Source organism: Mastigoproctus giganteus, chromosome 14, assembly GCF_048544385.1.
Source record: "Mastigoproctus giganteus isolate SK-2022 chromosome 14, ASM4854438v1, whole genome shotgun sequence".
NCBI classification, from domain to species: Eukaryota; Metazoa; Arthropoda; class Arachnida; order Uropygi; family Thelyphonidae; genus Mastigoproctus; species Mastigoproctus giganteus.
This window is the reverse complement of record NC_143588.1, coordinates 91,960,636-91,987,973: the sequence shown is the minus strand read 5'-3', so window position 1 is coordinate 91,987,973 and position 27,338 is coordinate 91,960,636. Positions and strand designations below refer to the sequence as shown.

The 27,338-nt window shown below is 36.2% G+C and overlaps 1 protein-coding gene across 1 annotated transcript in view; it reads left to right on the top strand.

Moving 5' to 3' along the window:
- The first annotated feature begins 3,642 nt into the window (after nucleotides 1-3,642).
- Nucleotides 3,643-27,338, top strand: part of TyrRS-m (Tyrosine--tRNA ligase, mitochondrial) — an 85,310-nt gene continuing 61,614 nt past the window's right edge. Inside the window, exons 1-3 of the mRNA XM_090388703.1 lie at nucleotides 3,643-3,736; nucleotides 7,359-7,478; nucleotides 22,258-22,405. Coding sequence (XP_090244829.1) covers nucleotides 3,654-3,736; nucleotides 7,359-7,478; nucleotides 22,258-22,405 — 351 coding nt within the window. The 5' untranslated portion in view covers nucleotides 3,643-3,653. The remainder of the gene's footprint in view (nucleotides 3,737-7,358; nucleotides 7,479-22,257; nucleotides 22,406-27,338) is intronic.

The window sequence follows — 27,338 nt, the reverse complement described above, 5'->3', positions numbered from 1 at the left end:
TCAGTTGCCACTTCTCAGCCCATCTACCCAACTTTTCTAGATCCTGTTGCAGCAGCATCCTGCCATTGCCATTAAAAACCGTGTCAACCTTTGTATCATCTGTAAGCTTCACATTAAGCTTGATATACCTTCATCAATATCATTGATAAATATACAAAACAATGGGCCCAACGCTGAACCCTAGGGACTCCACTAATAACATTAGTCACAAAGAGCAGTGTCCATTGATTACCACTCTGTTTTATCCCACTCAATAATCCTTTTATCCATTGTAGCAGCTTGCCCTTAATGCCATACTACTCCAATTTGTACTGTAGTCTTTCATGTGCAACAGTATCAAAAGCTTTCCTGAAATCCAAATATATGATATCAAAATTATTTTTTGCATCCAGTTCCTTTGTGACCACATCATAGTATCAAATCAAATCGGTCAGACAAGACCTCCCCTTAACAAACCCATGCTGTGTCTCAATTATTACTGCAGTCTTGTCTAGAAAATGCTCTAGCTGATTCTGCAATTCTTCTTTAACCAGTGACTGCATTATTTTATCCAGAACAGAAGTTAAACGAACAGGTCTGTAATTATTGGTGTCACCCTTTGATCCCCCCCTTGTGAATAGGGGATAAATTTGCATATCTCCAGTCAGTGAGGATCTCCTCTGGGTCCCTGGATGTTCTCATAATTATGGTTAAGTGTTTGCTTACTTCCTTTGTAGCCTCCATTTAATCACCTGATGTCAGAAAAAGACACTTTTATTAACATTAAGTGATTAACCAAAATGTCCTATAAAATGGAAAGAAATATTATATATGTGCTCAATGCAGATCCAGGCTATTTTATTGAGTAAAAAGTTTTCATGATAATGACCAAAATAATTTGGACATGCACATGTAAGAGAAAAAGAGTTTTTAATTCAAATCTTATACACAATTGGAGGCTTATGATGTATGTATTTAATTAAAGCCACTCAATATGACAGACAACCTCTGTTAAAAAATTATACATTCTTGGGTATGCTTTTTACCAATTTCTGGTAGATGTTGCCCAGAATTCGCTTCCATTCCATTCCTCCTGAAAAGTAGCTACCAGAGATGGTCTGAAGGCAGTTCATTTTGGACACAGCCTAATTCATCACTCCAATTTGTCCCATAGGCATTTAATTTTTCCCACGGGCTCTGAGCAAGCCAGTCGAACTTTTTGATACCACTATCCAAAAAGTGTCTGCTATGACCTCTACTGCATGAATAGCATTTCGTGCAGTAGAGGTCATAGTAGACTCTTTTTGGTATTTCACATGAATGATATATCACTAATACCAACAGGTTAAGTTTCCATAAAACTGGTAACATAGAAGTAATTTGACATTTATAAGAAGTTAAACATCATGTACTTTGTAGTTTCAGGCATTACAATCAACAAGTCAAGTGTGAACCAGCTGAAATATTCCCACCATTCCATGAAACTACACTATCAAAATGACAGACTGATAGGAACTGTGCTCTGGGCAGTCTCCACCCCAAGCACATCCTTTGGAAACTGATAGCGAAATTTGTCACCAGACAGCACGTTCCACTTTTCTAGAGTCCACATACCATACATATACCACTCCAAATGCGATTTCTCATTAGTCACTGTGATATTGATTTATCCTAGTACAACGGTTTCAATCATGATTTCTCCACATCAACTGGGAAAACCCTGGTTCAAATCCCATTAATGACACGAAGAACTTTTATGGACTTACTAATCTCTGGATTTCTCAAGATTCCTTAAAAATTAACTCTCGCAGAAGGATTTTTGAATGTCTTATGCACTGAAAGGAGATTAAAATAGTACCACTTATCTTAACGAACATTTGGAATGCACGACGGGAATAAATACTTGGCTGGTTGAAAGAAGTTGATGCGTGAATACATGTGCAGCTGATAGGTAGAGGTTACATTATGATAGACTTTCAATAAGGCATGATTGGTGGTGCATAGGGGAAAATGTGTCTATGTTTGAGACAGTGCATCTAGTGGCTGTTACAGATCCAGATCCACTGTTAAAAATATCTACCAGAAGTGCCACGTAAAGATCGAAACAACCAACTTTTCCAAATCTGGTAGAGCAAAACCAATGGCAGATAATTTTGGGGAGAGATAACTTCAGCAGCTCATACAGACCAATGAGGTGATACAGCTGACTACATTGTATTAAGTGGACGGTTCAGAATTATTTGCAGCAGGACTGTTTGACATACTGTCCATTAAACAGAATCATCAGAAATATGGCAGATTGAACGCCCTTCCTGAATACACCTGTTTATATTCGCCAATTTCCCCCCTCCAATATGGTATAATTATGCGATTCTGCTATATAAATAGCAACTTAAATCTCCTGATGTGTTTAGATACCCATGCCACAATATTTTCAAGCCAATCCACTAGTATACAGAACCCCGACTCGATATTAAATAACGATAGCGAAACTGCAGTCTGTCCCTTCGCGATATTCAAGAACGGCCCCGGTGCTCTTTATCAACCTATCCCAACAAACCTAATAGGATCCATGACTTGGCGGTAGTAGTTTTGCCAGTTAGGTAAGTACTCCTATTTCAATTTCCTTTGATCTTGGGGTAAGAATAATTTCTATTTATATTCGCGTTTACCGTAATAATATGTCTTTAAATGCCTGCGTCCTCTGGTCAGTTTTCTTGTTTTGCTGGACGAAAAACGCGAGTTTTCGGGGGAAAATCTAGTTGTCCTCGCCTGAGACCAATAAACTCAGCCCTGGAGTGAAAAAACTCATAAAAGCTCCTCGTGTCATCGACTGTATTCGAACCCGGGTCTTCTGCAGTCAGTGTTGGGAGGACAGTGATTATAACAAGTAGTACCGCAAAAACACAAGCCACACATAAAAGGTTGGGAGAGAGTCAACATATCATTATCGCAAAGGGCTCTCGATCTCTGATTGCATCCAGGTCGATGTTCTCTAATCACTTCACTCTAGCGTATAGCCCAATATAATTTCTGTCCACAACACAACGGACGGACAAAAACAGGAAAGTGGACCATAGAATACAAACAGTATATTTTTACAATCTTCTAATGCTTCAATTGCATTTGCTTCCTGTGAAAATAAAAAAAAAGGCTAATTAGGGTTAGTGTAGGAGAAAAAAAACAAAGTCAAGTTTCGGTCAAGCATGAATAACAATTTTGAATTGACCATCGAACTAGGGTCAGGTAAGACCAGTCGTCGGAACGGGTATTATATTACGAAATTTTAGAAATCTCGTCGGAAGAACAGTGGTTACGATCGCATTTCTTGTACACGTGTGGAAAAAGCTTGAGTTTGAATTCCATCGAAACGGAAGGATTTTTATCAGTTTTTTCACACCGTAGTTGAGTTAGACGGTCTTGATAACGACTTGCGTGGTTTTATCTCACGGAAACGGGAGTTTTTGTTCGGAAAACAGGCAAACCATTACAGAAAATATATTCACGTTTCATGACCTTTCTTTGGCAATGAGATTTGGCTTTATTTGAGTTCAATTTTCATTATTCGTTTTTCTGTTTCCCCTTTTTTCTTATTAAATGAAAACGATAATTGACAGGAACTGTATAATATCGGTGTAGTTACACTGTAGGATGCCCTTTAAGGAATTCGAGTAATGATGTGGCGCTGCTGTCGTAAAATGTTTGGCAGCATGGCTGCATTGAACGTGACAAGGAGGTATCTGCGTCAATTTGGAAGGTAGAAAATATAATTGAAAGGAAAGGATATCAGTATCACCGTTATAATCATTAGCGTTCAGTATATTTGAGAATTACAGATAGAAGACTAGTATATATATACTAATATGTAGACTAATAGATTTTATTGCGCTGTTTTTAAGTCAATTAAAAATTGTAAATTATTTAATTAAATTAGTAGATCTGATTGGTCACAATCACATGGAATTGTCAAATACAATAAAACTTTCCCTATATTTTAAAATAGTAATAAGTTTGGTTGCTAACTATCAGTTAATAGGGCAGATTTTTGGGGGGGGGGGTATACCTGAGAACACTTTCCCAGACAAGCTGTAATGACAAGTTCCATGTAGCCAATACAGGTGTGATTTTTTTTTTTTTTTTTTGCATGATATCAGTAGAATGTTTGGTGTGTCATTACAATGTTATCAGTGTCTTGAAAAAAATTTAAGATTAATTATATACGATTTTTAAGACATCATGTAAGTAACAAACTGTTGAATTCAGATGGAAATGTTGAATTATAATATTCAAAAAAAAAAAAAAAAATATATATATATATATATATCACCAGTTTAAAACTAAAACTTAAACAATAATAATAATAAAAAACTGTGTTAAAATAAGTGAAACACAATACAGAGAACCCTAGGGGCACACATCTGGTGAGTATGGGCTTGGCACACCCAGGGTCCTAAGCTGGATATCATCATTCTTCTCTTTCTTGATGATTCCCTTCTACTTTTGACTCTCTCTCTCTCAGGGTAACTCGGGAATTTTTTTTTGGCTGGTGTAGCATAAACCTCAGGTTTCCTTGTGCCATATAGCTAATAATAATAATAATTAACACAAATACCCTATTGTTTTGGCTATTATGCTGTAGCCTTTTACAAACAGAAACAGTGAAGTCACTGGTCAACAAAGAGGATGCCTATTTTTTCATTAACTCTGAAAAGTCGGGAATAAGCATCTGTGGTTGGGAACAGATTATGAAGTAACTTATTATTATTATTATTATTAGTCATGTGGTGCAAGGAAGCCTGAGGCTTATGCCGCACCAGCCAAAAAAAAAAAAAAAAAAAAAAAATCCCCGACTTACCCTGAGAGAGAGAAAGAGAGTCAGAAGTAGAAAGGAATCACCAAGAAAGAGAAGAATGATGATATCCAGCTCAGGACTCTGGGTGTGCCAAGCCCATACTCACCAGATGTGAGCCTCTGGGGGTAACATCTAAGATCTGACAATAAGACAACCCCAAGGGCTCACATCTGGTGAGTATGGGCTTTGCAAACCCAGGGTCCTGAGCTGGATATCATCATTCTTCTCTTTCTTGGTGATTCCTTTCTACTTCTGACTCTCTCTCTCAGGGTAAGTTGGGGAATTTTTTTTTTTTTTTTTTGTCTGGTGCGGCATAAGCCTCGGCTTCCTTGCACCATATGACTAATAATAATAATAATGTTGAAAAATGAGGTTATAATGACTCATCTTTCCTTGCCCTGACCTCTTTTGTCCTGTGTACTAATTGGAAGGTAACATCAACTGATCCCTTCCAGGAATTTCTCATAATCCCAATCTAAGCCCCAGCACCTGAAATAACACCTCTCTCTGAATAGTTTATGCAGATCAACAAAGGTTATGACAAGGAAAGATGAGTTATCATAACTGCATTCCTACATCTTAAGATCTGCTGTGGTAATGAATGAGTTATCTCATAATTTAGTTCCGATCAGCAGAAGCTTATCCCAGACTTTCCAGTGATAATGAGAGCACAAACAATTCCTACATAGATACTAGTGACATCAGATTTTCCAATTTGTTGAGGGCTGTGGCATAACTGAAATGTTATGCTATTGCATTATGTTATTTATTTTAATAGAGTTAATCTAATGTTATTTTTTTGAATGTTGTAATTGTGCAAGACAGATTAAAATAGTGCATTTTAAAACTAACCAATGCAGTTTTCAGTGTTTCCCCTTGAGTTCAAGTCTTGAAAAGAATTGTGTATTTGTAAAAGTCATGTTATTTAAGTACTTGACAGCTTCCAGTTGTTTAATATATTGATTGCATCATTAGTTGTAATTGGCCGTATATTTACTTCTATAATATAAAAAACATTTGTAATGAATATTCATGACAACGTGACCTTAGAAAACTAGATAAATTAATTTTTATTATAACAAAATTATAGATTAAAGGTGCATTAATGACAAAAAATATAAATATATAAAAAATTCAAAAAGTGTGTGGTATATTCACTTCTAATGTCCATTAAATATAAATTGTAATCAGTCAGTCAATTATACAGTTTATTTGGCCTATGAATATTAACCTAGAACTTTTAATTATTTTCCAACCCAGTAAGCTTTGTTTTAAAATGAATCCCAGTGAAAAATAACTTCACAGAATTTTATCAAGTATCATGGGTTTCCAAGTGTGCAGTTCACTCTGCAACAAACCTGTTTGCTAACGTTGGCTACTGACCACAAAATTGTAAACAGAAAGAAAGCACATTAGCTTATGCCAAGTTGCATTGACAGTAGTTAATCCAGTGATATATATGCAAGAACAAGTACAAAAAAAAAGTGCTGTAGTTAAAGGCACATTTTATAGTGGAAAGTTTCAAATTTTGTATAATTGTTTATATTTAATATTATTTTAATAATGTCATTTTAAATTTAACATTATTAAACTGGCAACATAAGGTTCAAGGCAAAAATGCCATGGCTTGAGGCTTGTGCCCTGAATTTAATTATTTGCACCAACAGCAGGTTAAAACTGTAATTATAAGTTATACTTGTGGTAATAAACTTTCATTGCATATGATACAAGCCTGTGTCACTCTGGGATGCATAATGGCTAGTATACCCACTATGATATGTTTTCAAGGTGCAGACCAAAATGGATGTTAGATGAATGAATTTAGTGAGAGGGAGAAAAATGCATAGGATGATTATAAATCATCAGGGAATACAGAATCCTGACATAGGCAGTTTTATCGTTGCAGTGGCTGCCATCGCAATGTGGGATTTAAAATTCTCAATCCCCACCCCCCATATTCTCTAGGTCTGGCTCCTGCTTTCTCTTTTGAAAACCTAAGGAGTACTTTCATGGATATTTCATTTGGACTAAGAGGTTATACGTACTGTGAGATACTGGATTGTGGACAGCAGTGACTCCTTTTCGTGCAGTATATAAGAACTTAAACAGCATTGCAGCTCAGGGAGCTCATGCTGTACACTGAAATGATTTTTTCAAAAGCTGCATTTTTTCAGTCATTCTACAAACTTTTTTTGAACCATCCATATACACTATTTCAAAAACAGTTATGTCATTTATCTTAAGAGATAGCAAAAATGGTTTTTATTTGGCTTTTTATTCCTGTATTGTTAAATGAAAGTAAGTCAAGATTTCTCATTAATTGTAAGTTAAATTTTCTTTGTTGTTAAAATATTTTAACTGGTCTAAAATAAACTAGTGCACAGCTTGTGTGAGTGGTGTATTTGCTAGTTCTGTTATTGGTTCAAATAATCAACATCCCAGTGTAGTTTTATATTAATTAATATCATTGTTTTGCTCTTTATCCTCAGTTAAGTAAGTTTTTTTTTTTTTTTTTTTTTTTTTTAAGGAATCTATTATCATTAAATGAGGCTTTTGCATGTAAGGCATGCATTCGGCGTGCTTCTTCCAAGGTCTTGAGAAATCTATATGAGAGGGGTCTACTTATAGAAACTTTCCCTCCAGATGAGTAAGTTAATTCTTAAAATTTTTTGGATTTATATATAAAAACTATGTAAGCTATTAAAAAAATTAATAATGATCATTTTCCTTAATAGTCATTTAAAGTGCTGACGAATACAATTTTTAGTTTTTTTTTTTTTGTTGTTGTTTTTTTATGAAAATCCCAAACACTAAAGGTATTAGAACCTATAGTACTTAGTATTGTGCATGGGTGGGAGGTTGAGAAGACAAAAAAAGATATTTGTTGACATTAGACTTGAATTTCTGTAGACTGTAATTTTCAGGAAATATGTATGAAGGAAGGTTGTTCCAGAAAACGACAGTTGTATGAATAAACGAGGAGGATGAAAAGTTTGAAGTTGGACGGTAAATGGATGTTGACTGGTGGCGGCATGTGTTCGAACTGTTTTGAAAGAGAGTGAGTGGGAATTATAGAAGCCAATTCAGAAGAACAGTGCCCATGGAAGTATCTGTAGAAAAGGCATGCAGCAGAAACATGTCTATGAGACAGAGAGTGGAGAGACTCTCTTAGAGATGAATCATTAATTAACCTAACTGCCCTCTTCTCAAAGAAATCTAGAAGCCTGAGAGAGATTTTGGGGGCACTGCCCCAGATGTGAGAACAATATCCCATGGTAGGGCGGAAATGCGATTTGTACAGAGTGAACAGTTGTTTGGAAGAAAAGTAACACCGAGAGCGAAAGAGAAAACCAAGTTTTTTAGATGCAGAGGAAGAAATATTTGTAATGTGCTTGTGCCAAGAGAGAGATTAGAAGGCAGGGTAATCCCCAAAAGAGATATATCATCTTGCAGAAATTGGAGTGTCACCAAAGATAAGCATAGGAATCTTTTTTCAAGATATAAGACAAGATTGAATTTTAGAAGGATTTAAGTTAACTAAATTGTCTTTGCCCCCACTGGAGAATTACCTGGAGATCGGCATTTAAGGAATTGGTAGTGGATATTTGAGAAGTTGAAGCTGATTGAGCAGGGCAGGGTTTCTCAAACTGGAAAGTGAATTGCAATGTGCTATCATCAGCAAAACTATGGATAGGATTTCTGGTCAGTGGAAGAAGGTAATATACAAGAGGAAAAGAGTGGGGGAAAGAACTGAACCTTGGGGGAGACCAGCATTAGTGGAGGAGTTAGAAGACAGAGCCATCTATCATCATCCTCAGTGAGCAGTCAGAGAGAAAACTGGATAACCAATTACAAAAAGCAGTTGGCAAACCATAAGATGGAAGCTTGTTTAGAAGACCTTTATGCCAAACACGATCGAAAGCCTTTGAGATATCAAGAGCAACTGCTTGTGTTTCACCGAACATTTCCATTGAATTTGTCCACAAATAGGTAACATATGCTGATTCACCTGTGGATTGACAGTATCATAGAATATCACCTGTGGATTGACACTGACAGAATCCATACTGGTGGTTGTTCATCAGATGGAAGGTTTCTAGATAGTTTAAGAGTTGCCAATTAATTGATTTCTCTATCACTTTAGAAAGAATAGAAGTAATTGCAATGGGACGATAATTGGATGGGAGAGATTTGTCACCCTTTTTAGGAACTGGCTGGATATGAGCAAATTTCTAAGCAGAAGGAAAAACACTTTTGGAATAAGAAAGTGAAAAAAGGCAGCAAAGAACAGGAGTAAGTTCAGAAGCACAGGTTTTAAGAACAAGTGGAGAAATACCATCAGGACCTGGAGCTTTCTTAGCATCGAGATTCATCAAAATCCTTCTGACATCCTTTTGATGGAAGACCACAGGAGACATTGAATGGTGGGAGGTGTTTTACCAAGATCATTAATACATGAGTTGGAAGAAAAATGGGATGCTAGCAGATCAGTTTTATTCTTGGGTGAAGTGATAATAGAACCATCTGGTTTTGACAGAGGTGGGAACAGAGATGAGCAAAAGTTGTGACCAATAGCTTTGGCAAGAGACCAGAATGCTTGGCTACCATTAGGTCAAGAAGCAAGTTTTCTACTTTTATCCTGTTCAAAATCTAGTTTGGACTGATTAATAATTGCTTTACAATTTTTGGGAGCTCTGGTGCAGGGAGAAAATGAAACTGAAGAATTAGAAACAAGACAATATTCGATATGCAACATTCTTCTCTTGAACAGCCTCAGCACATTTATTGGAAAACCAAGGTTTAGATAAAGGACGAGATTTTAAGGCAGAGGGTGGAATAAAGTTTTCAATTCCTACAAGAATAATTTCACTGACATGATCTGAGCAAACATTGACATCAGAAATTTTGAAACAGTAATCCCACCAAGGAAAAGAAGAAAAGAAATCTTGCAGATCATCCCATTTTGCATTCTTGTAATGCCAAACAACACGAGGTTGGGAATAGCCATGAGATAAAGGCTCCATTGGAGAAGAGACATTCATCAAGTTGTGAACTGAGGTGCCCAAAGGACTACTCACTTTTGACTGTGTAGTTTGGAAGGGTTGTTTGTGAGAAAAGATCAGAAATGTTTGGCTGAATGGTTAGGATTGTCCGGTATTTTGGACAATCCTAACCATAGATAAATGAACAATACGTTCTAGGTCAGTAGTAATTGCAAAAGCCTCAGCATCTTGACCAGCTGGGTCCGTGTGAGTAGAAACGGAATTCAGCTGGAGTTGTGAACATTAAAATCACCAAGGAAAATTACCTCACTGTTAGGAAAGTTGGACTGGACAAAGTCAAGTTGCAAAGAGAGGAAGTTAAATAGTTCCAAGTGATTAGTCTAGTTGGGAGAATGGTAGAGACAACAGATGAATTTGACAGAATGAGGTAGAGAGATTTTAAGGCAGAGAAGATCGAAAAGAGGAGATTTCAAATTACCAAGTCTCTGACAGGGAATATCGGAATGGACATATGCACAAGTACCACCTTTGAGGCAAAAGGAATCATACTGTGAATAATTTTGACAACTGAGATGGGTAGTGGTTGAATCAACCAATAACTGAGATTCTGTCAGAAAAAGTACATGGGGTTTCGCAGACTGTAAGTGGAAATGTATATCATTGAGATCAGAACTGAGACTACATATATTTGTGAAATGAACTAGGAAGTGTTTGAATCTTTTTGCAGATAAGTTTGCTGTATTAGTTTGACAATTCATGGTGTATTTAATAGTAAGAAAAAGCGGGGGGGGGGGAGACATGCTGTATGAAGTAATGAAATTTTTGGATATGGTGCACATATGGTAAAAATATACCCAGATCCTTGACATAATGTGGCCTTGAAAATTTCCCCTGCATACACACTACTCGGACCCTCTCTAGTCACTATCTGGCAGAGTAGAGACAGCAAGATTATACACTAGGTGATCTGGAAGTCTCCTATAGAGTTACCAATAGGTTTGGTTCGGTGTATTAACTAGCAGCCGGCCTGCGAACACCATTTTAGAGCTGCACCCTTAAAATGTAAGGAAGTTTGGACCTTGCCGTGGGGTTCATCATAACCTCAAAAGACATCAATCATACTGCATGATGGAAGAGATGGAGAAGGGTTGACCAGAACTTATTTCTGGAGACTAAACGTGGGTTCCACCACTTCAAGCTTCCAATAAGCAAAGTGGTGGTATTGCACTGGTTGATGAGAGTCATCTACCAGTTGAAGAGGTAGATGAGAATTTAAGAGCTAATTATATTTGAATGTCATATGTTTAATTAGGGTTGTTAAGCTGTGCACACTAGATTGTGCCTTATTTTATTCTGTGACAGTGGTAGCTCTGCCACCATCACAGAATATATTACCTTCCAGGTGGAAAGATCGGTTTTGCTTACCATCACCAGATTGGAGTAATTTATTTCCATTTGCGAAACTAGAAACTCCTAAAGGGCATTTTAAAGGTGTCTGAGTTAGTCTTGGCTAGAAGTATAACAATTTTCTCCCAGGTACTGGTTTTTTATTCTTCCAAGCTGTCTATCAACAGTAGTAGTAGTAGTAATAATGGCAGATAATGCAAGAAAGCAAGCATATACCGCATCAACCAAAAAAAAAAAAGAAAAGAAAAAAAGCAGTTTAGCTATCTGTACCCTCCAAGAATTTGTCTACATCTCCCTTAAATTTATTCAACTCATCCACTTTATAAATTCAAGTTACGGGGGGAAATGTTTAGATTGGACTGCAGGAAGTTCTATTTTAGCCAGCGAGTTATAAATTACTGGAATAAGTTGCCTTCATGGGTGGTAGAGGCCGACAGTTTGGGGAAATTCAAAGGTCATCTGGATAGTACTTTCGGGTAAGGGAAGCGCATAGGATGATAGGTTTAATTTCCTTTTTATTTATTTTTTATTTTTTTATTATTATATTTTTTTTTATTTATTAATTATTATTATTTAGTTATTTTTTATTTTTTTATTATTATATTTTTTTTTATTTATTAATTATTATTATTTAGTTATTTATTTATTTATTTTTTTTTTTTTTGTTTTTATCATTGTTTTGTTCGGATTTTTTTTTTTTTTTTTTTTTTGGCTGGTGCAGCATAAGCCATGGGCTTTCTTGCACCATGCGGCCGTTACTAATACTAATACTAATACTTCCACAACAACAGATGGAAGCCTGTTCCAACAATCAATCACATGCTGGCTGTAGGCAAACTTTTGCACATCTGTCCTGCGGCCATCCTTCCTCAACTTGAATTTATATCCCCTCATTACAGAGCTGTGCTATGCAGTCTGTGGGGAAGGTGCTGAAATGGAGATTGGTTGGTTGGTTCATCATGGCATTGCTGCTGCTTAAACTATCTGTGTGACAGTTTTCTGACCAAGAACCAAATATGGAACCCATCCCCTCACCCCCCCCCCCCCCCAACACACACACACATGCACCTTTACTCCTCAGACCTTGCTTCTGTGACTACTTTTCATAAAGATGAAATTGAAGCTCAATAAAAAGAGATTAAATGTCTTGGAGATTCAGCAAAACTTCAAAGAGTTTTTTCATAATACTTGATAGTAATATGAAAAATGCTATTTCTGCCATGCTTCCAGTTGCAGAATTGTTGGGCTCTTGGTGTATTAGGTTCCAAAGAGAGTGTTTTGATGTGCCATGATTAAAATTGCCATTAAACGCCAAACCAACCAACCACAATTAAATTAGTTAAGTTAAATATTTGTTCATAAATGCATTTTCATAACTTTTGAGTAGTGCTTTACACTAACAATGCATGGCCTTAATTCTTTGGAACTTATCCAAAACAACCCAAACCTTCCTGCTGCCTGGAAAGGCCTGTTGGAACACCTAATGGACCTTTCATTTAGTAGGACCTTGGCAAAAAAAAAATACTTTAAAAGTATTTTTACTTTAGTATTATTATTATTTTTAAATACTAAAAAATACTAATAAATTAACATACTTGGAAACAAATTTCATAGACAGAGATTACAAAGGGTACTAGGAAAGTTTTGCAATATGACGCAACAATGAATCACAGGAAGCTGCTTGTTGCTGCATGTTGAGACATGTTCATACGTGCATAGTAGCCGCCGCATCAAGTCGATGGGCTCAGTTATTCATTAGTAGTGAGAGTGTAAAGTGCTTGCGATGGCATCGTGGTCACGAAATGAGATAAGGACAGTTTTGCGGTATAATTTCGTGCGTGGTTTAACCATAGACCAGTGCTTAGAAGAAATGACTCTTGCACTAGATGATGATTGTCCACATCGTACAATGATATTCAGGTGGTATAGAGAATTCCAAAGGGGAAATTTCACTCTGGAGGATTCTTGAGAGGCCGGGAAGGCCACGAACGTCAGTTACGGAGGAAAACGTTACTGCTGTGAGGAAAATGCTTGACGAAAACAGGCGAGTGACCTACCAACAGATAGAGGATACTTGCGGCCTAAATGTACCAGCAATTCATTCGATTCTGCAAGATCATTTGCACGTGAAGAAACTTTGTTCTCTCTGGGTGCCGCATCAACTGACTGAAGAGCAGATGACACGACGTGTGACTTGGTGCCGAGAGATGTTACAAAAGTTTGATAAGGGACAATCTCGGTATGTGAACAACATCGTGACAGGTGACGAGACTTGGCTGTACTATTACGATCTGCCGACCAAGGCTCAAAACAAAGTTTGGGTCTTTGATGAAGACGACACACCCGTAATTGTCAGAAAATCCCGATCTGTAAAGAAGAAAATGATAGCTGTATTTTTCAAATCGAGTGGAATTGTGGAACGTGTCGTTTTGGACACGCAGAAGACAGTCACAGCTAAGTGGTATACTGAACAATGCCTGCCTAAAGTCATTGGATCTATGAAGAACCTGCGGCCAAAGTCAAGAATGGACACCTGGTACCTCCATGACGATAATGCTCCAGCTCACCGCGCCAAAGCCTGCACCGAATATTTGACCACAACAGGACTGAAACTTCTCGAGCACCCTCCCTACAGTCCAGACCTTGCTCCCTGTGACTTTGCACTGTTCCCACATGTGAAAATGAAGCTAAAAGGGAGGCGGTTTTCCAGTGATGAGGACCTTCTACGGGCTTGGGACAGCGAGTGTGCTTTACTCCCTAGTGAAACTTGGCAGAACTGGTTTAAAGATTGGTTTCGGAGGATGGAGAGGTGTATTGAATGTAGAGGAAATTACTTTGAAAAAATTAAATAAACAAAGCTGAATTGCAAAACTTTCCTAGTACCCTTTGTACATAGTCACATAGTCAAGATGTTAGTCTTATTACACTCATGGAATGTATTCTGCATTATCATGAGTATTGATTATCATAAACACGGGTTATTTTCAGTGTATATTACACCCTACAAATTTAATAAATTGTGGAACTCCTTGTTCTTCAGTATGTTTTGTGGCCAGCAGACTTTTAACTGTTGCTACTAAATGCTTAAGTTTTTATAAAATTATAATAGAATAATTCTATTAATTATTTTTAATTTTATAATTCTTTTTAAACATACTACATTTATGCACCACTAAACCAGTACGGTCAGTTCTGCTACAACGCAGTACAGGTTCCAAAAAATCTCTTCGTTACGGTATTTCCTGCATTAAAAACAACAGGGCTTATGGAAAAAATAAGGATGGGGTAGAGCACTCAAAAAAAAAAAAAAAAAAGCTCAGTCTGGTAAGTGAAACACTAAAAAATGTTAGAAAACCAATAAAATTTCTAACACAGGTTTAAACATCCTAATTTTCTAATAAATAAATATTACAGTAAATATAGCACTTTACTTTGACAAGATATGAAGTTTGCTTGATTGATATTTCTGCTCATTGACATTTTCTTTTTTTTATGAATTGTAAAATTTAAAACAGTAAAAAAGATAAAGCAATCAATAATGACAAATATGTGGGAAAACTGATGCAAAAGTGAGACAAGTTTACAAAGCTTAAAAAATAGGAATGAAGAGAAGATTCTGAAAATTTATTTATGTTTTTATATGATTGAAGATTTCTTGGAAGGGGAAACACATTTCACCATAATAACGTAAAAACCCACAGAATTCCAGCTATCGGTATTATTGCAAATGCAGTAAGATCAAGTTTACTACACTTTTATAATTAGATTGCACTAACAGAAAAGCCCAATAAACTGGGTATTGCAAATTGTTTTTATTTAGTGACCTCCAGAAATGTGCTCCTCTGCTCGCGCTATCATGCCTCATGAAATTTCTGTTCAAACAGAAAAATTTGAGCTCCTGAAAACACGAGTTGGCCTGCAATTTTGCTGTATTCACAAGATAACGCGTCATATTGTAGGCTGACTTGTGTTTTCAGGACACACAACAGTGTGTCTCGGACCAATACAACTGCAGTAAATATAGGAACTCCCCAATTTACGTAATACTCAACTTACGAAAATTCAACTTTACGTAAGTTTTTGCCAGCCGGTGCAAACTTCAATAAAATCTCGGAAATGTATTTTGCATCCGTAAAAATAAATGGAGCTATCGTGAAAATATAATGTGAACCCATTAGCACGTTTTTTTTTTTGTTAATTCGTTCCAAGACCTCAGAAGTTAACTTTTGCTATATAACTATGCTATTTATCTCTCAAAAAGGTCATTTCTATAATGGAAATTGCACTACACTTTCATCGTTATAATGTTCGGTTATAAGAATCAATTTTGAACCTTTGTGATACTGTTCTAATGCATATTTCTGGAGGTCACTACCATAAAACAATAAAAACAATTTGCACTTTCCTGTTTATTGGGCTTTTCTGTTAGTGCAATCTATTATAAATGGGTAGTAAACTCGATCTTATTGCATTTGCGATAATACCGATAACTGCAATTGTGTGGGTTTTTACACTATTATGGTGAAATATGGTTTCAGTGTTCCTTCACTGAAATCTTCAATCATATGCAAAACATAAATACATTTTCAGAATCTTCTCTTCATTCATATTTACATATTACAATGATGAAGGGAAAGCAACCAGTGGAAAGTGCAAGTGGTGGCAGTGCTAGGAAACGGAACAAAATTGATTTAGAAATGAAAATGATTAAGAAGTACAAAGCAGGACAAAGTTTGTCATCTAGTGCATGGAATTAAGTCTCACTGCTTCAACAGTGAATACTATTTTAAAGAACAGTGAGTGCACATAAAAGAACATGTTAAAGGATCAGCTTATTTAAGCAGAGGCGGACTGGGTCAAAAATTCTTACCCATGAAAACAAAAGGAATGTATCGGAGATCAGTTTGTAATACTAAAAATCACACCGACCCACCGGGGTTTCCCTGGTAAGTCTTATGGCCAGTCCGCCGCTGCATTTAAGATCAGCAGTGATCACAAAACAGCGTTCAGGTACTATATAAAAGATGGAAAAGCTATTAATAATATGGATGGAAAATCAGATTCAGAAGCAAGTGCCCCTGAATCTAATGGCCATTCAAGCAAGAAGTATTTATGAAGATATTAACGATAAGTACTGCAAAACCCAAGCCAAGTTTGTGGCAAGCAATGGGTGCTTTAATAGGTTCAAGCATCATGCTGGTTTTCACAAATTAAAGTATGCGGTGAAGTCACTAGTGACAATTCTGCAACTGCAGAGAAATTTTGTGATGTGTTAGAAAAAACCCCTTCTAAACCTGCACAGCCCTCAACTTCTGCAGCAATGTATTTATCATTCTGGCAACAATGCTTGAGTGGTAAAACTTGCTGAAATTATGCCTGTCTCCTCTCTCTTTTTGTAATTTTATAATTTTGAAATATTGTAATTTTTCCTGTGCATGAGATAAAAAAAATTGAATAATTCTATTTACATGTTTGTCGAACATTTATTTTTTGCTTCAATCAAATTCAGTTTGCATAGTTGTGAGTGAGACATTTCCCTAAATGCTTATTTAGGGAAATTCCGACTTAACACATTTGCTGCCGGTTATGAGTCAGCACGCTATCGTCAATAGCGTGGCATAGAAAGAGGAGACTGTTGCCAGAAGCCAACTGTGTTTCCATAACGAAAAAGCTTGAAAATTGGTAATAAGGGATTGTTAGGTATACCATATCAATATTCAAGTGTCGTATAAGCAGTTTCCAAAAGATTTTGAGATTCAAGCGCCAGTGCGTGACAGGAACTGGAGGTCAAATTTGCCTGTAAATGCTGCATCATGCACTGGCACGTGACACAAAAACATAATAATATAGTATGTAAATAATAAAACAAAAAACATGGTAACATTAAGAAATATGTATTATTTCATACCAAACCAATACAGATTACAAATACACTATGTGTAAGAATGTTACTTATGTATAATGTTTGCACAATCTAAGCAATAGCCGGGTGATCCTTCGCAAACACTGCAGATATAGATTATATCCTTACATTTCCCTTCAGAATAGTAACGTTTGCATTGCTTCCTCAATATCTTTCCACCTTTTCTTTCTTCCCGCGATTTGAGCACATGTTCCAGTTCAGGTACATCATGCACAGTATGAGGGGGATCAGATGGCTGTTTCAATAAAGATCTGATCACTGATAAACGGAAGTCATAAAGTTGCATCTTGTTATGTGAATATTTAGTATAGATATGGTGTGCATTCATCATTATTAGTTGCAAAATATGCATAAATATTTTTGTAGGCCACCTAATGGTTTTCCTTTCGCAAGGATAATAGGCAAGCATTTGATCTTGCTTGTCAATGCCTGACATAAACCTATTATATTCAATTGTAGGCAATGGTTTTGATTTCAGTTCGCCTCGTTTGTTCTGCATTTCCACCATATCATTTTGGTATTCTGTAGATATGTAACTGATATCTCTTCTGTCCTTCCACTTAGCAATCATTACACCATGGGTACACCTTGATAAAGTTTCCCCTTTCTTCAGCTTTTTTTCTCAAACCTCTTTCGGAAATGTTTTCCTATTACTTCTGATTGTCCCAGTACAATGGGTTTGTGTCTGTCAGCGAGACACTTAGCGAGTTCATAGCTACTGTAATAATTGTCCATAAATATGCTATGCCCAACATCTAACATCCCATCAGGTAAGTTCATGATGACTTTTTGTGCATGTCCTTTTCCACCAGAATCATTCAACATACTGGTATATACTTGAAATTTGATAACCATGCCAGTAGGCATTGTGATCATATATAACTTGATGCCGTACTTATGGCGTTTGTTTTGAATGTACTGTCGAAAAACAATCCTTCCACGCCACAATATTATAGACTCACCTAAGCTAATCTCACTCCTGAGTAATATATTTCTGACATTTGTGCATTGAACAGATTCACCATTTTTCGAATTTTATTTAGGCTATCCCATGGACATACCTCTTTCTTTTCTGGATTTTTTGCAAAATGTAAGGCCCGCAGTAATAATAAGAAACGATTCCTGCTCATGTTATCTGTGAACACATGTAATCCGAACAGTTTATCTGTTTTCCAATAATCTTGTATGCGGGTCAGTCGAATGGTTCCCATATGTAAAATCAATCCAAAAAATACCAGCATTTCATCTCTAGTGGTGTCCTTCCATGCATTTATTCGAGAATGTTCTTCATTTTCTCAGGGAAGAAGTATTTCACAAGCATAAACATTTGTTTTGTAATTATTTCATCCAAGATATTGTCGGTCAATAAATGATGAAAGTAACCTACAGGATTATCACCTGACACGGGTTGCAGCAAAGACTCAGATTTTGTAAAACGAAACTGTTTCATCGATGTTACGTCATTTTCCCACATGACGTTTTCCAACTCACCATAATCCTGCTGTGGAAGTGTAGCCTCTTCCACAATATCTTCCTTATCTACACTTTCCGAATCCGAAGCGTCCTTTGGAGGGATAAAATCTTTTTCATCGTCATAACTGATGTCACAGGGATATACGTCAGATAACTCTTCCAACATTTTTGCAATTTCTTCATCTGTAAGGGATTTTTTATATTGCACTTTTCTTCTTTTTGGGCGCGACGGGCCTGCTAAAATATCATCTGCACGTCACATAACAAAATGTTCAACACCACATACAACTACATATAGTTTACACCCTTTACTTGATGGCGAAACAATTATACACAGCAGAAACACAATGCCAACTGAAGTTGAGAACTTCATACTAACGTCTAACAAATCCCGTACCCGCGCGTGATTGGCTACTGGGTAATGATGCCACATCCCGTGCCTGCGTGTGATCGCTCTTCAATACTGCTGCGACATCACGTGCTGGCGCGTGATCGGCAGCAAACATGTTAAGTAAAATTCAACTTCCATAGCGTTCTGCAGAATGCAACCCTTATGGTAGTCGGGGAGTGGCTATATATCTCTCACATATTTGACATTTTATAAGCTTCCTAAACTTGTATGTATTGCTGTGTAAGTTACTATGTTCAGCGAGGTGACAACTTTTGTGTTCACCTGGTGTTACTTGCAGACAAATCACGCACAATCCAGTGCAAAAATTGCTTTATACTCACATTGTTCCTTAATATATCAGTCACGTTGGAGCAAAATCACGTTGTGAAAATGTGCATTACAGCAGAACTGTGACTGTATTCTATTATTTGTTTAAAATATGAACATGTCTGTGAAGGCCTGTTTCAAGACTTACTAGTCTCATTAGACTAGCGATGTCAATTAGTGCATCTCTGATGTGTGGATTAAGAAGTAATTCTGTATGGTTTGTCAATTACATAGGACATGGGTGGGCAACTTAATTTGTGATGCGATTGACTTTTTTTTCTTCAAAATGTGTCACGATTTACCATCTCAAGAAGTTCGTTGCACATGGTTAAAGAGGTTAATCAACACATAATGAAAAATGTTGTTTATAAATTTTTAAATTAAATACAATTCAGAATTCTTATTTTAAATTCATACGTATTTAAATTTTTAATTTATGTGAAGTTTGTGTCTTAATGTCATCTGCCAAACTTTCAAAATTGGGGATATACTGTGATAAGTATATCCCTGATTGTATATACCACGTTTGTATACAATAAAGATTATATATATATAAGGCCAACCGTAAAGAACCTTCTGTATGCGAGTCCGTAAGAGTAGAGCGATTCTTCGTCTTTTTTTTTTTTTTTTTGTTTCAAATACAAAAAGGCCGATTCACATAGATATGTGGAATCAAAACAGTAAATTTTAAAATTTACTGCATTTTTTTACAGTACTTTTCTCGGCAAACATATTTCCAAAAGTCTTTTTCTGATGACCTAAGATATCATTTCGCAGTGTAATAATTTTGTTTTCAAGTAATATTTTCTCCATGTGAAAAAGAAAAAGATTTTTTCTGCAGTTTGTTTCGTATCTTAGTCGACCTTAAATGGACAAGAAATATATTTAACAATGTCTTCAATTGTTTTAAAATCACTGAACATGGTTTCAAAATCATCCACAACTTTCTCACTTTCAGAAACATTTCTCACTATTAAATTCAAAAACAGGATACTTTTGCAAATGATCTTGCATATTTGCAAAATGATCGAAATTTTTTTTTTTTTTTTTTTTTTTGAGATCCTTAGCCATTGCCAAAAATTGATATTTATATGCAGAAATACTAATCGTGTCACCCACATTTTTTTTTTCCCTTGTAATTCCAAATTCAGATCACTTAATTTACTGGTAAAATCTGACAAAAAAGCCAGATCACACAACCACACCGTATCTTGCAGCTGTTGATAATCATCTCCACTTTGATCGACAAATTTTTAAATTTCATTCATCAAATTTCGAAATCTGTAGAAACTTACTCCAGCTCAGAAACTTCACATCTGTGTGTAATATCAGATCTGGTTCATTTTCATCGAGGTGCATTTTGAACAGTCTCCTTTTAAGAGATTGTCCTCTGATGGAATTCACAATTTTGAAAGCTATGTTCATAATACTTTTAGTATTTAATCTTTTGCTGGTTAATACTTTTTGGTGGATGATTCAGTGGTAACTCAAAAAATCTGGGAATTCGTCATCCTTTTGGCACAATGCGATGAATCTGTTAAGATGCCCTGTGATTGCTTTAGTTCCATCTGTTGTTATTGATATGAGCTTAAATAGTGGTAATTTAATTTTTTCAATAAAATTTTTGAATGCGTTAAATATATCAAGATCTCTAGTTCTTTCTTTTAACGAAACCATACCCAGCAGTTCTTCTCTAGTAGCAGAATCATCAAAAACCATAAGAATAACAACGAGCAATTGAGCTATATCACTGATGTCTGTTGTAAAGAAAAGGACACAATTAGCAGTACGAGCACGCAATTGTTCGCTCACATTTTTACTCATTTTTTTGATACGTCGCATCACAGTATTTCGAGATAATTGCAGATCTTGAAGGGCACTTTTAATTTCACTTTTGTTCTTAAAATTTTCAAAAAGAGACTCTGTTATTTCTAAAAGTGCATCTTTGATGAATTGACCATCAGAAAATGATTTGCATTTTTTTGCAAGAAGTTGACTCACTTTAAATGCTGCTACAGTTACTGCTTTAGATTGTAAATTAGGTGTCATGAAGAAATTTGTTGCGTGAATAAGCTGGATTTAAGTTCTTTTAATTTATTTTTTCTAAGGTCACTATTAGGCGAAAAATCTGATTGGTATTTACCATGGAGCGCTTTGAAGTGCCTTTCTAAATTTCCTTTTTTGGGTATAGCCACGGAAGCATTGAAAATCAAATAACAAAATTTTTCTTTTATCATTACAAAAAAGTATTCTAGTTCCCACTTTTGATGAAAATGATAAGTTTTACTCTTTTTTGTAGTATTTATTTTAAATCAAAGGGTATTAAATTAACGTATAAGCACTGTCCAGTTATTAATATTAAGTAATCCAAATAAGAATTTGACACATACGCTATGCTCTCCTCAACGTATTAACTGTGTGAATTTTCACTAGACAAGCCTAGCGGCTGTGCGGTGACACGAGTGGTCATGTGGTTCAATGGATTTGTAATAAGCATATGCAGTGGGGCGCATAATAATAATAACCTTTAGATCTTGACTAATATATTTTTTATATATATTTAAAATTCGTCGTGATCGACCAAAATTAAAGCCGCAATCGACTCGTAGATCACGATCGACTTGTTGGCCAACCCTGACATAGGACAAGATAGTCCTAAATTTACTAATTTTATTTCTAAAGTCACATAGTTTCTTCTATATTAGATACCAGAAGTTATTCCCTTCAAATTTTAAATTGCTTTCTGCAGCACAGGGGCACTCAACATTGAGATGTTGATACATTCTAATTTTTTTTAAGCATTTACATTAACATAATGAATAAACATTGAAATTCTTCATAATTTAAATGCATTTGGGGTAAATTTCTGATAATTTGATATTTTTATGTTTTGACTTTCTAGGTCTAGTGTTATGCAGTTGTTATCTTCAGGCCGTCAGTGTGTTTATGCAGGATTTGATCCTACTGCAGATAGCTTACATATAGGAAACTTACTGATTTTGATGGCATTATTGCACTGGCAGAGGGAAGGTCATGATGTGATCATTGTAGTGAGTTTTGTTTCTGTTACCATATTCTGTAATCCTTTAATTGGGATTCTTAAACAATTAGTTTTTAGGTTCTTCTCACCACAGTGCAGATGTGCGAGTTAGGAATTCATTCATGCATGCATGCATGTCTGTCTGTCTGTCTCTATGTACACTAGTGTTCAAAGAAAGTGCATCACCTAGAAATTTCACATTTCTAACCCTCTCTTGCAATGGTATGTTACATTAATAACTAGCTTCACAAATAGAAATATAAACAAAAGATATTTATTAATAGTTAAGACAAAGCTAAGTAATATTTGACAGGTGCTCTGAAAATTTTCCAAAAAGAGCATTTACAACCTTTATACAGCAGTTTTGGAAAACAGACAGTTATTGCTGAAATGTTATCAGAAGCCCTCAGTTTGCTTCAGTTTATCGTTTTAAATGGAAAACAAAATGAAAAGTTCAGTAGGCAAACTAATATTTAGTTGAACTGCCTCTGGCTCTGATGACAGCAGCACACCATCAAGGCATTGACAGGATCAATTTCTGAAGATAATCATCTGATAGTTCTTGGTTCCAAACACAAATTATGGCTTCCTAAAATTCACGAAGGCTCTTTGGTTTCTTTCTGGCCACTGCAGATTCCACGATGCCAACAGTTTTCTATAGGATTCAGGTCTGGGCTGTTTCCTGCCCAGCTGAGTTGTAATGCACCCTGTTCGTCCAACCATTTTTTCACCTGTAACAAATGTAAACACATTGCTGTTGAACCTCTAATGCAGAAATGAAGCTAAAGTAACTATAGAAGTGCCTACTTACACTTTTTACACTTTTCATCCGATGACAAGGAGCAGAGTTGTCCTGAAAGATGCAGTTACTTGGCAGGTTGAAATGGTCTCTAATGGTTGGCAGCAATTTGCCTTCCAATACAGCCAGGTATCCATTTGACATTTTTATAAACTGCAGGTGACCTACTCCGCGATACGAAATGCATCCCCATATCATTTGGCTGGTAGGGAATTTCACTGTAGACACCATACAGTCTGGATGATATTCTTCATCACATCTACAGCGAATCATTTGTCTCCCATCAGAGCAATGCAGGTTGAATTTCTTCTCATCCGAGAAAATAACTGACTTCCACTGCTCGGGGGTCCATTTGACATGCTCCTTACCCAAATTAATTATGCCTTTTTCATTTTTTCCGTGAGGAGGGTCTTCTTCTTAGGACAATGGGCTACAAGTCCATTTTTGAAGAGGCATCTTCTGACTGTTACTACACTTGCTCCCACTCCTGTATGTTATTTCCATTCTCTTTTCAGCTCAGACGAAGAAGCTTTACAGTTTTTAAGGCATAAGCGCTTCAAAATGCAGTCCTGTTTTTGCGTGGAGACTCGTTTGTGTCTGGTTCCTTTTTTCCTATCAGCAGAGCCAGTATTCTTGAGTTTGTAAAGAAATCTACTTGCTGTCCACTGATTACAAGACACTATAAGCAATATGATGGGAAGAACATCCTTCCCCACGTAAAGCAACAATAGCACTCTTTCTTCGTGGCTTCAACTGCACATAACTCTCCATCCTGACACAAGCAAGGAATGACTGCAACTATTGCAGAGCATGCTTATATAGCTGAAAGTAACAGCTGATGCAATGCTACGTCATCACATATGTGTGTCAATTTTATCTGATGCAATCTGTAAGAAATATTGCCATATACTTACGTTGTTCGGACGACAATTATAATTTTAAGAGGTGATGCACTTTCTTTGAACACCAGTGTATAGAGTAACATACAGCTTGCTGACTGAGTGGATTTAAAAATTGGTGTTTGAAATCCTGCATAAAATTTATTTGAAATTCCACAAATTTTTATAAAATTTAAATAAAATTTTTTTTGAATAAATTCAAACAGACAGTGCATGTTGATAACCTTGTAAAACTTGATCCTACTTAAATTTTTTTTGCTTATACTTGAGCTAGCACTCTGAAAACTTTCCTAATCCTTGTGAAGCAGTAGTTTTTAGGAAAACCAGAAATTGGGGCATATACAAATATTATTTTTAAATTATTATTATTATTAAATTATTATTATTTTTTCTTGTTGACTTATTGCACTCTTTATTTCACAGATGTTTCCTTTTATTGTGTACATTTTCATCCAGTTAAATAATGAAATATCATTTCATTGGCATCAACTACCAACTGTTGCACTATCTTGAAACTTTTCATCTGGTTAATAATCAGCAACATGGATTCTGCCAATGCAAGTCAGTGGTTATAATCAGACTTTTATTATTTATCTTGGGACAAATTACATTGATAGGTTAAAAGAAAATTAAACAATTACTCTTCACATTTCTGACACTTTTCATCATGCATGGTATGAAGGCTGTCTAAACATACATCCTCCTTTTTTTTTCTTTTTGCATATGCATATCCAGTTTTATTTCTGACTGCTCTATGTATGCAGTGGTACCTGTTGCTCTTCTAACTTCCCAGCTAATGCTGGAGTTGGTATCAGTAGTGGCATATGATTAAAGAAAGCATGCATATAAAGCATCAGCCAAAAAATAATAAAATCCCACATCACCTGCCCATCCTCTCCAATAATTTGTCTAGTTCTTCCTTGAATTTATTCAAACTACCTACTTTTACAACAACAGAAGGAAGCTTGTTCCAAGGATCAAACACCCACTGGCTGAAGGCAAACCTGTGCACATCTATCCTGCAACTATCCTTCCTCAATCTGAATTTATGCCTCCTTGTGTGCATAGTCTAAGCAAGAGGAAGAATGCTATATTGAGCATTGAGGTGGCTCAATCCATTCAAAGTCTAAACCCCTCAATAAGATCACTCACGGGTGCCTAGTTTTCAGACAATGCAATTTGCAGAACTGAAACCTTTCTCAGTAAGACCACCCTTTAGTTCCCTTCACCAATCTCATTGCCCATCTCTGCACCCATTCCAGATGATTTACATCCTTACTAAAATGAGGCCTCCAGACATGTATGCAATAATCGAGATGTGGCCTAACCATTGCCTTGTACAATGGGATACTTACCTCCTTATCTCTGCTAGCAAAAAGACGCCTCCGTAGCCAGGTGGACAGGAGCAGCAGTGCGTAGCACACACTTCTTGATTAGACTGGGGTTCGAGCCCGTGACCACCAAATACGGAGGATGCGGAAAGGTCAGGGAATGACCACATATCCCGGGAGCAATATGGCCTTAGTTGCTAATGCTCCTAAAAACCAAATAACAACAACTGCTAGCAAAGTTCCTGTATGTCATTGACAAAACCCAATGTGCCATCTTGGAAGCCTGTCTGCATTGCTGAGAGAATATCATATCTGACTGCACAATTTCCCCAGATCACTTTAATTTTTCTTATCCTGAGCATAATACCACATAGTTGGTATGTTACTTTGGGGGTTACTGCTATCCATATGCGGTACTTTACATCTGTCAATGTTAAACTTCAATTGCTATTTCTCAGCCCATATACCTAATTTTTCTAGATCTTGTTGCAGTAGAATACCTTGATTATTGTCATTAACCACCATGCCAACTTTTGTATCATCTGCAAATTTAAACATTAAACCTGATATACCTTCATCAGTATCATTAATGAATATAGAAAACAACAATGAGCCCAACAGTGAACCCTGAGGGCTCCACTAAAGACATTAGTCCATAAAGGGCAGTGTCCATTAATAAACACTGTCTTCTGACATTCAACCATCCCTTTATCTATAGTAGTAATTTTCCCTTAATGCTATACTGCTCCAATTTATACAACAGTCTTTTATGTGCTACAACATCAAAAGTGTTCCTGAAATGCAAGTATATGATATCAAAATTATTTTTTGCATTTATTTCCTTTGTTACTGCATGTTAGTATCCAAACAGATTGGTCAGACAAGATTGCACCTTATCAAATCTATGCTATGACTGTGGTATAATTACATTCCCCTGGATGGTCCTGCATTACTTCTTTAACCAGCAACCCCATAATTTTCCCTGGAAGAGAAGTTAAGCTGACAAGTCTGTAATTCTTCAAGTCACATTTTGATCCCCCATTGTGAACTGAGGATACATTCACAAATCCCCAGTCCATAGGCTCCTTCTCCTCTGAATCCAAAGAAGCTCTCATAATTATGGCTAACAGTTTGCTTACTCCCTTTGCATAATTGGATAGATCTCTTCCATGCCAGATATCTTTTTTATGTTTAGCTTCAACAATATGACTTCCACTCTTTGTCCTCTCAACAGTCATCACAAAATTATTTAGCTCTCTCTCTCTCTCTCTCTCTCTTAGAGTTTGATAAACCTCTGTCATCCCCCTTCCCTAAATAATTCTTCTTGTGTGAATATAGATACAAAATACCTGTTCAGTTTGTCAGCAGCCTGAGCAGGATCATCAACACTTAGACTATCAGTGTCAAGTGGACCACTGTGATTCAATCACGTCCTTCTACTTTTAATATAAGCAAAGAATTCTGTTACTTTTCTTTGAATTCTTTGCCAGAGACTGCTTGTAATTTACCTTAGCTTGCCTAACCACCTTTGTGACTTGATTGCAGACTAGTTTATATCTACCATAGGCTTCTGTGTCACCTGATATTTTATATGCATTTTTATTCTCTGCTACAACTCTTGTCAGTTCATCTGACATATTTAGGTCTAAGATTTAGAATTTGCTGTTGGTAACATCATCGGTTGGTCCCACTGCATAGAATTTAAAAACTGCCTGAGCCCACTGTAGTCACCCTTATGAAAGAAAAAGTCCTCTCCTTTATTCTTGACATTCGTTACGTCTTTAAGTAAATCCCACATCAGTACACTCTGATCACTGCCACCAAGTGGATCTTTTATATGCAGGTTCTTAATGCATGAAGAATCACTGCTGATAATCAGATCAAAAATATTGCTTCCTCCTTTTGCCTCTCTAA